We start from the raw sequence: 14449 nt of genomic DNA on the forward strand, positions 1-14449 counted from the left end.
GTGCAGCGCGCGGTCCGGGGCCTGCAGGCGGCTCACATCGACCCCGATCATGCTGCAGTGCGCCGCGCTCACGAGTGAGGCTACCGCCCCCATGTCCAGCAAGATCTGGGTACGCCGCCCGTTGACCTGCCCTTCCACCAGCGATGTAGCCCCCGTGATTCCCGCCACCAGTTCCCGCAGCCAGTCGCCAGGAGTCGCCGCGTTCCTTGGTGTCGTTGCTGGAATCTGCGTGGGGGTCACTCGCTCGCTATTATCATTACAGCTTGTTTGTGTCGGGGCTACGTAGATTTCACCCCCCGGTGGTCCCCTCTCTAGGGAGGCCTTAGTGTTTGACCTAAACTCTTGTCTAGCTCGGGCGATCTGAGGACAGTCCCTCATTCGGTGCCCCCGTTGGTCACATATATGGCATGCAGGGGGAAGGGTGGCGACTCTGTAGTAAGCTCTCTGCCCACTCGCTCCTCCCCCAGTGCGCCGCTGCTCATACTCTGCTTCTAGTCGGGCTACCCTTCCAGTTAGCTCCCCCACCTCGGACTGGATGGTCTCAAAGGAGGACTGCAGCTTGGTCATACTTCGGCTCATTTTATGATCTACTTGGGTTATCCTCTCACCGACTTGGGTTACCTTATCGTCCATTCCGTTTACTCGGCCGGCGATATCTCCTATGCCGGTCTGTATCCCGGCTACTCACCCTGGGGTTGTCTCGCGGGGTCTCTGGGGCTCCCTTGCCCGTCCTCTTCCGCGATGGCGAGCTCCTCCTCCTCTTCCTCGTCTGGGAGTAGGCTTGCCACGGCGCACTCCCGTCCCCTCCCTCGGAACTGCGTGCGCTCACCAGAGAGTCTCTCGCATGCACGCGCGCGCTCGACAAGGGTGTCAAAGGGAAGGCGTGCACAGTCTACATTGGGCTACCACCACAAGGTGTGTGCCAAATACCGCTTCATCCTCTGGGCGGCGAGACCCTCAATTATCTCTGTCACATACCCCGAGTGTGCGATCTGTGTTAGCGAGTGCACGTCCTCGGCGTAATCGCGAAAGTCTTCGCCGGGCTGGCGGCGGCGCGTCTCTAAGGCCGCCTGCGCCTCCTCCTCATTACTTGCGCCGAAGCGCAGGTCGAGCCGGCGTATTACTTCCCCCCACTGTATTTGTGTGCTTGCGGGTAAAGCTGCCCGCCCATCCAAATGCATATTAAGCTGCTGTAACGCCTGCGCGTCCGTCCAGCCATTAATATCTTTAGCACACGTCATGCTGCGGGCGAACAATTTCCATGAAGGAATCCCTCGCCCGGTGAATACATGTCTTACCTTAGTGTGGGGTGAAGCGCCTCTCTCCCTTGGAGGTGCGGGGGATCATCCCACTTCTGACACCAATTTGTGGGGGCTACTGCCTCCCGATTCCTCTCTGTGAGACATAACTCTCGGCTGGCCCCCTGGTCACCTTGTTCATTCAAACACCCTCCGCGTGCCTTCCCTCAAACATTGGTAATAACTACCCGCACGCTACTGCTCAACTCCGTGCACGCTCCAGAAATGGCATGGCAGCTGGGGGTCGGAGGTCAGAGGGCAGCAGCGTTGCTCGCACACGCGCGGCCGCCGTGAGCGGGTGACAACACTCGTTTAAAGGGGCCGTGGAACAGGTGTTTACGGTGGGTGTGAGCCCTCACGCAGCACGAGTTTCCACAGCAACAGAACGGAGCGCGCAGTCGCGAAAACACCGACCACCCACGTTACGAGTGTACACACACAGCACCACGCGCTTTCACACGCTCGTCGAAACCACACGAGGCTGCGATTAGTTATTAATGATTTATTACCGGCCGACTCTGATTCACTGTTGAGTCGGTAAGGATCGGCAAGGCAGGCCTACACTATCGCCCGAGGGTCTGTACCCGATTTATCTAATTTGATGGGCTCTAAGCGATGTTGGTTTCCCTAGACTCAACCCCAATACTCTCTTTCCTCTTACTCACAGTTAGATGCGTACGGCGCTCCGGTGGTCTCGTCCTCGCTGCTCACCTCGACGCGTCACACGGACATTCCAGTGGCCGAACTGGAGACCGTCCCGAGGGCTGACTTTCGGAGCAAGAGACTTCTACCTTTCGGCGCCCCCCTTTTATGGCTAACCCACATCAAAGAAAGCCGCCGTCGACCCAAGGGTCTTCTCGGCTAATCAGGTCGCTGTGCTTGTTCAGCCGCACTCCCGGTTTCCCTAACAAAGGGCCCCCTGTTGACTGCGGCGCCGGCGGCGGCCCACGAGCACCCTTGTTATGCTAATCAGCCGCGGTTTCCGTAACAAGGGGCCCACCGCTGGCTGCTGCGCAGGCGCGGTCCACGAGCTCATCTGCTATGCTAATCAGCCGCGGCTTCCGTAACACAGGGCCCGCCGCTGGCTGCTGCGTGGGCGCGGTCCACGAGCACATCTGCTATGCTAATCAGCCGCCCACCCTGGTTTCTCCCTTCGTTCGTGGCTGCGCCCCCACCGCCTGCCTGGCGATCCGTGTGTGGGGGTGCGTTTTAACCGTGGTGGCTGGATAGCCCCCGCCGTGACCATGTAATCTCAACCCAGGTCACAGCGCCGCGGTGCGAATTTGCATCGGGGGAGATCGCCCAATTCCCTGGCTGCAGGAAACCGTGAAGATTATCCCTATGAGGGCTTCCGGGTGAAGACCTGTTGGCCAGGTGACCTCCCCTCGGAGCTCTATGGGGGGAAATGTGTGAGGGTGTGTTTATGTGGGGGGCGGTGAGGGGGAAGCGGGGTTGGCCCCGTCACTTGGTGGTGGCGAGGTCGTAGATGGGGCGCCCGCTGAGCGGCTTCGCGGCGGCGGCATCACAGAGCCTGCAGCTGCCAGCGGACGAACGGCGAGTGTGATCGAGCACCTTCAAAGACAAGCGTCGTGGTGACTCAGCTCATCCATTAGTGAAATGAGCCTGCAGTTGCCAGCGGACGAGCGGCGAGTGCGATCGAGCACCTTCAAAGACAAGCATCGTGCTGACTCAGCTGCCGCCGAGCGAGAGAGAGAGCGAGGAAGCTGTTTGTATGACAAGTCCACACTCACACACCCACAAAGCATCGCCCGGCATCTGCTTAACGCAAAGAGCTGAACAAGGAGACAAGACCACCAACACACCCATAACGCACATATCGGGACTAATAATAAGACTACTGATAAGAGTGCGTCATCTATTAGCTGATCATGAAGAACATTGCTGCAAATTGAGTTACGTGGATACGGTTGTTTAGAAGTATTTTAGTCATTCTTTTTGTTAATTGCATAACTGTACCAATTAATTAATTGATGAAACTAAACATTTAGAAACCTACGTTAGGAATATACACACTCACAGGGAGACTATTGTATTAATACCCTTCTTTTGATCACAGAATCATGCCCGCGAATTTATTGAAGCCTTAGCCAATTGATAAGCATTTGCTGAAGCAGGCACACTGCCGCATGCCATTGTTCTAAGACATTTCGTTAATTGCATAATCTTACCAATGAATTCATTGAGGTCTCCTTTTGCTTTTGGGACATGTTTCTTTATTGCCATTCGTATGAATATCGTCACATTCATTTTTAAATACTTTTTCCTATCGCCATATATGCTCGCGCTACTCTGAGGAATTAATTGATTGTTCTGTTACCCAGTTTAACAAACGTGATCTTTGAGGGTTAAATGTATGGATCAATGAGGAGAACATCTATAGGAGTATTGTGTTGACAATTCCAAGCATAAGAGTTCGCATATTAGAGTGTTGTGTTTTTGGTTAGAAATTAAAATTGCTTAACACAGAAGTGTCTCAGTGGTGCCTTCCTAAGTTCTTGCATAATAATCTTAATTATGAGAACTGTATCCTGAGGTTAGATTTTAATTTGGAGACCTGACATAAAATCACTAAGACATAATCAGTAAATGTTAAAGCGAGAATCATTGTATTATCCCGATTGATAATACAACCCTAGACAACGAAGCCGAGCTTAATCAGCATAATGACATCACACTTGCATAACTTCATACCATCCATTGTATTATCCCGATTGATAGTACATCTCGAGACAACGAGGCTGAGCCTAATTATAATAACTGCATACATTAGCTTAATCGCATACATTTGCTTAACTTAATACAATTATACCTCCCTAATTAGCATACATGATGTGCATAATTACACTAATTAGCATAATTTAGGATAATTCCACATTTTTCCATTATCGTTTACTTTTTAATATTTTTTATTAATTTTTCAAGACCCGACATATACAACAGACTGCCACAAGATCCACTCAGCACTACGTGGGACGACACTACAGAGTGCTCCAGATGTCTTGTGACCCTCATTTAATTATCTAAAACGTAATATTGCTTAAGTCAGGTTTATTTACAACAGAAATGTGACGAGTCAATTAAATATATAACCTCTTGCTACGGCAGATCTCTCGCCTACTTCAACAGTTTTTTCTTACTGTGGTTGTCCCACCTGATAACGATTACTTGTGTTGCGTTCGAAACGTCGTGATCTATTATTTTTCTACCTACGTGACTTTACCGAAAAAACCAAAGAGTAGTCACCAAAGCTTCAAATCAAGATTGAGTCCATTCATTTAACATGTAGGCTTTCACGACCAATATTATGCATAATAATGTTTGTTTTTGGGTAAGATCGCGGAAATATAAATGTGTCGCTAACCCACCACCACCGGACACAGCCAATTAGTAAGTTTTGTCACAAAAAAAACGTGCCAATTAGTTACTGCTTCGGCACACCGGTGTCTTGGAAGGTAAACCCGCAACATTTTTATTTTTGCGATCCAACGCAATAAACCCCTCTTTATTATGAAGGGGTCCATTAATTGGAGGTCACAATACATCTGGACCACACTGTACAATTCGGTTTTGTTGTTTCCATCTCCTTGCGTGCCATTTATTTATTTGTGTATTAACTGTTATTTTCCCGAGGGTTCTCATTTACTTGGTAATTAAACTATTTTTTATTTTACTCTGTAGGCCCACTGAGCTATATAGCTCTTTTTCAGAAGCTCTTGTGAAAATTAATAGCAGATAAAAATATAGTATGTATGTTGAACTTATTTCGCACCATACGTCGCTAACCGTGCTAAACGCAGGTTGTTTCTAAATGTGGAGGGAAAACCCGGAGAAGCCGGAGAAAAATCCACACGACCACAGGGAGAGAGAGATCGAGAGAGACACGAAAACTCCAAATATACAGCAGGCATCGGTGTCGGGATAAAACCCATGACCTCCTGCATATCAGGCGAGGTAGTTGACATCTCGGCAACGCGGTGCCCATAAACAATTTTATACATAAAAGTCTCCGCGCACGCGCTTGCGGGGGATTTGGCTCTCGGACGGTGGGGTTTTATATTCTTAGGTTTTTTCCGGTAAAGTCACGTAGGTAAAAAAATTTAATTAATAAAAGTTCAATAAAATAAAAATCACGTTTCGGAGGCAACACAAGCTTCCGTCTTCAGGTGGAACCGTCACAGCACGATAGCTCTATCAAGTAAGAGAAATTCCAAGAAAACAGTCCTTGTATATATACTGGTTGAGGGTGGGAGGAGCCAAGGTAGGCCCTGGATATTATTATTGTGAGGTTCGGTGCGGCTGAAGCACGCTGTTAGGAATGAGCCTTTGTTGTATAGACTGGTTGAATTCGGAGGTTCCAAGAATTGTTAAGGTGCGGCTGATGTAAAGGTGCGTGTAAATGGGACTGAGCCTTTTGTTATGTAGAGGTGGTGCGGCTGAAACCGCTGCCAGGAATGAGTCTTTTTCTTCTTGGTTCTTTCGGTAAAATCATGTAGAATGGAAATAATAAAATAATAAAAATAAAACATTAAATATTTTATTATGTTTTATTTTTATTATTTTTTTATTTCCCTTCTACGTGACTTTACCGAAAAAACCCAAGAAGATGAATCCCTGCAGTCACGAAAGCTTTAAATCGAAATTTAGAATGAGTCTTTGTTGTGTAGACTGGTTGAACTGGGAGGTTCTAAGAGTTGTTAAGGTGCGGCTGATGTAAAGGTGCGGCTGCTGTGAATGGGACTGAGCCTTTGTTATGTAGATGAAACATCACTTTGCTACGTTGCTGGGATTAATTCTAGATTTGCCAAATATGTGTGGTAAAACTTAAAGTAGGAAAACCAGTGTGTGAAAAAAGAAGAAACTATACGGTAACTGAAGAATAGTGCCTGTCAAATAAGACGGTCCAAATATGTGTAGTTAAATCTTTTTGCATGGTTAATAACATCTTTCCAATGATTACTAAGTTTGTACCCATCATCACGGTTGAAATTATGTCTCTGTATATTTGGATGGCTTCGTGTACAAACCTTTGATGGTAGCCAGGAGGTTTGCAGAGCACCTTGGTCTCGGATGTTTCATCTACATAACAAAGGCTCAGTCCCATTCACAGCAGCCGCACCTTTACATCAGCCGCACCTTAACAACTCTTAGAACCGCCCAGTTCAACCAGTCTACACAACAAAGACTCATTCCTGGCAGCGGTTTCAGCAGCACCACCTATACATAACAAAAGGCTCAGTCCCATTTACACACACCTTTATATCAGCCGCACCTTAACAACTCTTGGAACCTCCGAGTTCAACCAGTCTACACAACAAAGGCTCATTACTAACAGCATGCTTCAGCCGCACCGAACCTCACAATAATAATATCCAGGGCCTACCTTGGCTCCTCCCACCCTCAACCAGTATATATACAAGGACTGTTTTCTTGGAATTTATCTTACTTGATACAGCTATCGTGCTGTGACGGTTCCACCTGAAGACGGAAGCTTGTGTTGCCTCCGAAACGTCGTGGTTTTTATGTTATTTTTATTTTACTTTTATTAATTTTAATTTTTTACCTACGTGACTTTACCTAAAAAACCAAAGAATATGAATCCTTGCAGTCACGAAAGCTTCAAATCTGGTGGGGTTTTAGACTGATAAATTTTGCCAGCCTGCACGCCCCAAGCCCCGCGGTGGGAATAGGCTATTCCGTTTTCACGTCCCTAAACTTTTAAGTCATTTAATTAACGATTTAGTGCCATTCTTATTTTAATTATTTACTTCTTGCGCGACATCGACCGTACCAACTCACGACAATTGCCTGGGGGGGACGGACCCTGCCAAGTGATGCGCGTTCGCTACAGCTCACGGGGGACATTTTATTTTACGCGTTTTACATGGAATAAATATACACATCACGCTGCCGATTTCTCTTCACAGTGTGATGTCCTCTTCCCCCACCCCAATGCGTGCAGTTACTGCTATAAAGTCCTTAGATATTAATTTAATATTATTAAAGCGTCTTCTTGGTTCTTTCGGTAAAGTCACGTAGAAGGGAAGTAATAAAATAATAAAAATAAAACATAATAAAACAATTCTCACGACGTTTCGGCCACAACGCAAGCAGCCGTCCTCAGGTGAAAACCAGGTCCGTCGAGGCGACAGAGTCTGAATGAAACAGCACACGAGCTTGGAGCATATATATAAGCTGGGCGCATTGACAAAGGAATTTGCATATCAAAAGGAATTTAGCATATTTATGGGAAATGCAAGAATGTGATTAGTACTGCATATGCATGTGCATTATGCAGGATTAACAGCATCAAAGGGAGCTGCAGTTACTGCTGCTGCAGCAGTTGCTGCTGCTGCTGCAGTTTCTGCTGCTGCTGCAGTTGCTGCTGCTGCTGCAGTCACTGCTGCTGCTGCACTTGCTGCTGCTGCACTTGCTGCTGCTGCACTTGCTGCTGCTGCAGTTGCTGCCTTATCCATTTTAATATAACACTATGTATTATTCTACCCACCCTAATGTGTATCATACTGCTATATGTTTACTGTACAATTACGACACCATACATTACTCTGCACACTGCACCATGCCAGTGAGTGGAACGCGGTCTGAAAGTCACCGTTAACGTGAACACAATCAGTTAAGATCCGAAATGGTTTATTACGTCCTTCCAATGATTGCTAAGCCAGAATCCATCTTCTCGGTTGAAATTGTCTCTGTGTTTGTATATGTGGATCGCCTCATGAACGAATCTCTCATGATAGCCAGATGGCTTGCAGAGAACCTCTGTCTTGGAGAAGTCAATGTCATGTGAGCCCACTGAATTGTAACAGTGATCTGCCACGGCTGAGGTGTTTGTCCTACCGTGTTTCAGGTCTGCCTTATGTTCACGGATGCGGTCCGAGACATGTCGTTTGGTTTCTCCAATGTAACTGCTACCACAGAGGCAACTTAGTTTGTAGACGCCAGGGTACTGTATGTCTGGAACCACATATTTTACAGACGGGACCAGATCACGGATTTTATGTACTGTGTTGAATCGGACCTGGATCTTGTGTTTAATCAGGATTTTGGAGATCTTTTTTGTGACCCCAGCAATGTAGGGTAAGGTGATGGTCTTGAAAGGCTCCTCAACAGGATCCTTCTTGATGGTTGGAGTGATGGCTTTGCGGATTGTGTAGTCGGAGTAACCATTAGCCTTAAGAGCTTGGCGTACGTGTTTGAGTTCACTGGAAATGTGTTCATGGTCGGAGATGCATTGGGCTCTATGATATAGAGTCTTGATGAGGGAATTCTTCTGGGATGGATGGTGGTGGGAATCCGGTTTTAGATAAGCATCCGTGTGGGTGGCTTTCCTGTAGACAGAGTGGCTCATTGAACCATCAGGTCTCCTTTTGATTAGGACATCCAAAAAGGGTAGCTTGCCATCATTTTCGACTTCCATGGTGAATCTGATGGCTGGGTGTATGGAATTGATGTGGTCGAGAAATTGGTCTAGAGCAGGCCGGCCATGTGGCCAGATGACAAAAGTGTCGTCTACGTACCTCTTCCATAAGGTCGGGCGTAGAGTGGCAGTCTGGATGGCGTCCGTCTCAAATTTCTCCATGAAGATGTTGGCTACAACCGGAGATAGGGGGGGGCCCATTGGGGTGCCCTCAATTTGCTTGTAGAAGGTTCCATTCCAGGTGAAGTATGTATTGGTTAAGCAGTGTCTCACCAGGGGGGGTACCCCAGCATTCAGTCCTTGATGAACCAAGTCTTCAATGATTGCGATGGTGTCAGGCACAGGCACCTTGGTGAACAAGGAAACCACATCAAAACTGACAAGCAGGTCGTCTGGGGACAGGGCAATCCCCTTGATTGTCGATACCAGGTCAGTAGAGTTTAGTACTGCAGAGGTGGTTTTTCCAGTGAAAGGCCGTAGGATTTCGGACAAAAAACGAGCCAGTTTGTAAGTGGGGGAGTTGATAGTAGAGACAATGGGACGAAGAGGTGTATCTTCTTTATGTATCTTTGGCAAGCCGTACAATCTTGGTGGCCTGGCTGCAGAAGGTTTCAACGAGAACTGTTTGGTCTGATCAATTAATGCGGTTGAAGCAGAAATGATGTTGTTGGTTTTGGAGACGAGGCTGTTGGTGGGGTCTCTTTTTATTTTTGTATAGCTGCCATCGTTGAGTAGTTCTTGAATTTTGTTGTTGTATTCTATTTTGTCCATGATGACAGTGGCATTGCCTTTGTCGGCTGAGAGGATGACAATGTCATCCCTCTTTTTTAATTGAGCTAATTCAAAACGCTCATCTTTGCTGATGTTGCTAGCTGGCATCTTAGCGTTTTTGAGGGTTACAGAGATTTCAGATCTTGCTACGTCTGCAGCGATGTGACTCAAGCCCTTGAGAGCTACATCTACTCGAGCACAAGATCCAGGTCCGATTCAACACAGTACATAAAATCCGTGATCTGGTCCCGTCTGTAAAAGATGTGGTTCCAGACATACAGTACCCTGGCGTCTACAAACTAAGTTTCCTCTGTGGTAGCAGTTACATTGGAGAAACCAAACGACATGTCTCGGACCGCATCCGTGAACATAAGGCAGACCTGAAACACGGTAGGACAAACACCTCAGCCGTGGCAGATCACTGTTACAATTCAGTGGGCTCACATGACATTGACTTCTCCAAGACAGAGGTTCTCTGCAAGCCATCTGGCTATCATGAGAGATTCGTTCATGAGGCGATCCACATATACAAACACAGAGACAATTTCAACCGAGAAGATGGATTCTGGCTTAGCAATCATTGGAAGGACGTAATAAACCATTTCGGATCTTAACTGATTGTGTTCACGTTAACGGTGACTTTCAGACCGCGTTCCACTCACTGGCATGGTGCAGTGTGCAGAGTAATGTATGGTGTCGTAATTGTACAGTAAACATATAGCAGTATGATACACATTAGGGTGGGTAGAATAATACATAGTGTTATATTAAAATGGATAAGGCAGCAACTGCAGCAGCAGCAAGTGCAGCAGCAGCAAGTGCAGCAGCAGCAAGTGCAGCAGCAGCAAGTGCAGCAGCAGCAGTGACTGCAGCAGCAGCAACTGCTGCAGCAGCAGTAACTGCAGCTCCCTTTGATGCTGTTAATCCTGCATAATGCACATGCATATGCAGTACTAATCACATTCCTGCATTTCCCATAAATATGCTAAATTCCTTTTGATATGCAAATTCCTTTGTCAATGCGCCCAGCTTATATATATGCTCCAAGCTCGTGTGCTGTTTCATTCAGACTCTGTCGCCTCGACGGACCTGGTTTTCACCTGAGGACGGCTGCTTGCGTTGTGGCCGAAACGTCGTGAGAATTGTTTTATTATGTTTTATTTTTATTATTTTATTACTTCCCTTCTACGTGACTTTACCGAAAGAACCAAGAAGATGAATCCCTGCAGTCACGAAAGCTTTAAATCAAAAATTATTAAAGCTCTTACATAGTATTATTCTGCCTCGGGCGGGGGGGTGGTGGGGGGGGTAGCGGCCCAGCCCGCAGCCTGGCAATGTCTCACCTCCTCCGGCTTGCGAATCTAGGCGAGGCCGCAGGCTCTGCACGGGACGAGGCGTCACCACGCCAATGTAAAGTTCACTTTTATTGCATCTTTCGCTAAGAACTGAGGTTTATTGTTTACTATTATGCAACTAATAAGTTGCCTAATATTACAATTATAATGTTCGTATGCAGAAACTAAAGTCGATGTCTGTGTGTGTGAGTCCATATGTGTTTGTGTGCGTGTAAGTCGATGGGTTTCTATGTGTGTGGGTCCATGTCTGTGTGTAAGTCCATGTGTGTGTCTGTCTTTTTCAAACGGACAACGCCCCATGTGTGTGTGTGTGTGTACGTACAAGTGTTTGTGTGTGTCAGGCCATTTGTGTGCGTATCAGTCGCTGTGCGTGTTAGTCCACATGTGTGTGTAAGTCCATACGTGTGTGTTTCACTCGATGTGTGTGTGTCTAAGTTAATGTGTGTGTGTGAGTGGATGTGTGTGCATGGCTCCATCTCAGTGTGTAAGTCAATGTGCGTTTGTGTGTCTATGTGTCAGTCGATGTGTGTGTGTTCATCCATGTGTGTGTATCTAAAGTAGATATCTGTGTCACACTCCATATGTCTATGTGTGTGTAAGTCCATGTATGTTTGTCTTAGTCGATATGTGTGTGTGTAAGTACATGTGTGTTTACGTCAATCTGTGTGTGAGTCCACCTATGTCTGTGTGTGAGTCGCTGTATGTGTGTACGTCGATATGTGTGTAACTCCATGTGTGTGTATCTAAAGTGCATGTATATGCGTGTTTGAGTCCATGTGTGTGTGTGTAAGTCCATGTGTTTGTGTGTGTGAGTCGATATGTCTGTGTGTGTCAGTCCATGGGCGTCTGTGTTAGTCGCTTTGTGTGCATGGCTCCATGTCAGTCAGTGTAAGTCCATTTCTTTGCGTGTCTGTAGGTCCATGTGTGCGTGAGTGAATGTATGTGCTTTATTGACCTGCTCAAGGCCTATGACACCATCAGTCCGCCTGGCCTCTGGGTTGTTCTTCATGCTTTCGGAGTCCCTCACACTTTGCTCATGATCCTTAAGGACCTTCATGATGGTGAGCGACCCCACGTCAAACTACGTGGCCGTCAGTCAGAGCCATTCCCTCTACACCTTGGGGTGTGACAAGGATGTCCTCTGGCTCCACATTATTTAACATATCTTTTGACCACGTAGTTCGTGAAGCCTTCAATGGCTGTACCCGAGGAATTACCATATGGTATAGATACAATGGGAGGCTGACCGATGCCCGGGTGCGGTCAAGGGATGCCTCCCTATTGCTCAACCATGTTATATATGCCGATGCTCTGGTGATTGCTGCTCACTAAGAGGTGGGGCCTTACCATCAGCCCCACCAAAACTAAGCACCTGCCTGGGTATTTTGTACCATCGGACAATCCACCCCCACAACTCACAATTGGTGATGCGGCAGTTGTGGAGAGATCGGAGAGATTCCCATACCTGGCCAGTGTGCTCATGACCGCCTCCGGTTTAACAGCAGAGGTCTCACTCCAAATCAGTCGAGTGCCATTCTCTTTTCATCGGCTGCGTTACGCTGTGTGGAAGCTACCTGGTCTCTCGCTGCGCATGAAGCTCCAGGTCTTCTCGGCCATGGTAATTCCCTCCCTTCTCTACGCTTGCGAAGCGTGCACCCCCCTAATGGAACATTCGCCGGTTACAAACATTTAGGCTGGCCTGCTAACGATCCATCCTGGGTTTAACCATATGTGTGTGTGTGCGTCTAAGTCGATGTGTTTCTATGTGTGTGGGTCGAAATCTGTGTATAAGTCCATGTGTGTCTGCTTTTTTCGCCCAGGCAACGCCGGGTACTCACTGCTAGTAGTTGCTATAAACAAGAGGATTTGGCCTTGATATATATAATTAATGTACAGCGTTGGGGATGCAATTAGCATGAATGACGTTGCTATATAAACGAATTTATTTTGAACTCTTATTAATAAAAAATTATGTTGGCTGAATTAAGGCGTTCATCCAGCACAGTGAATAATCACTTCCCCTCTCCTCCTCCATACAGGTGCGTTCCTCATCCCATATTTCATCTGCCTGGTGGTGGAGGGAATACCAATCATCCACCTGGAGCTTGCCATCGGCCAGAGGCTGAGGCAAGGCAGCGTGGGAGTGTGGAATGCCATTCACCCCCTGCTCGGAGGCCTAGGTACGGTACCACGGCTCATATGCGACCATCTTACATATTTTGCCCTTAACCGATTCACCTCCCTTGCCACGTTTATGTTTCACTAGGGGCGATGTTGCTGTTGTTTGATCCCAATCGTGGAAAGCGTTGGTGCAACGGTTTGTGCGCTGTGCTCGGAACCTGGCGACCCGAGTTCGAATCCCGCTATCACACCAGTAATAACGATTATCTGAATCGGTCCTGGGCGTCCCCTAGGTAGACTCAGCCTTAAACGAGTACTTGGTACGGTGTGTAAACATCGCCACTGGGGATACAAAGGCAGTCGGGCGTGGTGCTGACCACCCACCCCCTTGTGTGCCATGCCGACCTTCATTGGTGCTACTCGCTAACAGCACTTGCCACATCAGTCTGTTAATAGATTATACGGGGGGTGGGGTCTTTGTCTTTGTGTGCAGGGGTAACGTCCATGCTGATCTCTTTCCTCGTGGGTGTCTACTACAACGCCATCCTCGCGTGGATTCTCTGGTACTTCTTCAACTCATTTGAGGAGCCCCTGCCGTGGAAGAACTGCCCACTCAATGAGCAAGGAGATGGTGACTGGATACTTCTGATCTCCTCATTCATTCATTCACTCACCCATTCATTAATAAACATACAGAATAAGAATATTTGTTAATACTGGTGGAATCCGATGAGCTATGAAGCTCTTTTTCACAGATGTCCGGGAGGGGCATGGGGTCAGAACATTACAACAAACAGTACAAAAACAAGATAGAAGTGCAAAGTATAGGAAAGGTAAACAAATAATTTAATAAACATATACAAATAAAACTAAACAATTGTATTTTACCAGGTAAGGACCCACTGATATATTAGTTTCTTTTTCAGAAGCAAAGAGGCCACAATTGATAGCTTAATGAAGTTGCTTATCACGTGAAAATGCATCATCATCACGATCCATGGGAAAATAGCCCGTAGGTATCCACTGCACATTTCGTTCGTGTCCGGATCGAACCCCCCCCCCCCCCCCTCTTGCATACCAGGCAAGGAAGTTAATATCTCGCCATCGTGTTGCTCCAAGCCAGTGCACTTGGAGATTGAAAAAGCCTGACCTCCGAAATGTTTTTGCCGAAAGCATGGCTGATAGCGGAGCAGGGTGCGCGAGCCTTTTTCATAAAATTCTCACTCACTCAAAGGAAACGTGTGTAATAGGTCACGTTGAAGTGCTACGAAAGAAGGGCCATTGCCGAAAAATGCTATTTTATAGTTTTTCCTTCTAAGGCCATAACACTACTATTGACCAGAATGTTGATGGGTGTTTTTCACACAGACCCTGTGGAGTTGTTTTGTTGATTGCGAATGAATGTTGAACTTATATCGCAACGTATATATGGGTGAGATGTTAACTAC

At 47.1% G+C, this 14449-nt stretch overlaps 1 protein-coding gene across 2 annotated transcripts in view; it reads left to right on the forward strand.

Moving 5' to 3' along the window:
• LOC133352944 (sodium-dependent neutral amino acid transporter B(0)AT1-like) overlaps positions 1-14449 on the forward strand; it is a 136246-nt gene that overhangs the window by 67408 nt on the left and 54389 nt on the right. For both annotated transcript variants that reach the window (XM_061568950.1, XM_061568951.1), the window contains exons 3-4: positions 12920-13060; positions 13495-13632. In XM_061568950.1, the coding sequence (XP_061424934.1) occupies positions 12920-13060; positions 13495-13632 (279 nt within the window). The remainder of the gene's footprint in view (positions 1-12919; positions 13061-13494; positions 13633-14449) is intronic.

The sequence above is a fragment of the Lethenteron reissneri genome, chromosome 42 (assembly GCF_015708825.2).
Source record: "Lethenteron reissneri isolate LAM-NWPU_2019-01 chromosome 42, ASM1570882v1, whole genome shotgun sequence".
Classification (NCBI taxonomy): Eukaryota; Metazoa; Chordata; class Hyperoartia; order Petromyzontiformes; family Petromyzontidae; genus Lethenteron; species Lethenteron reissneri.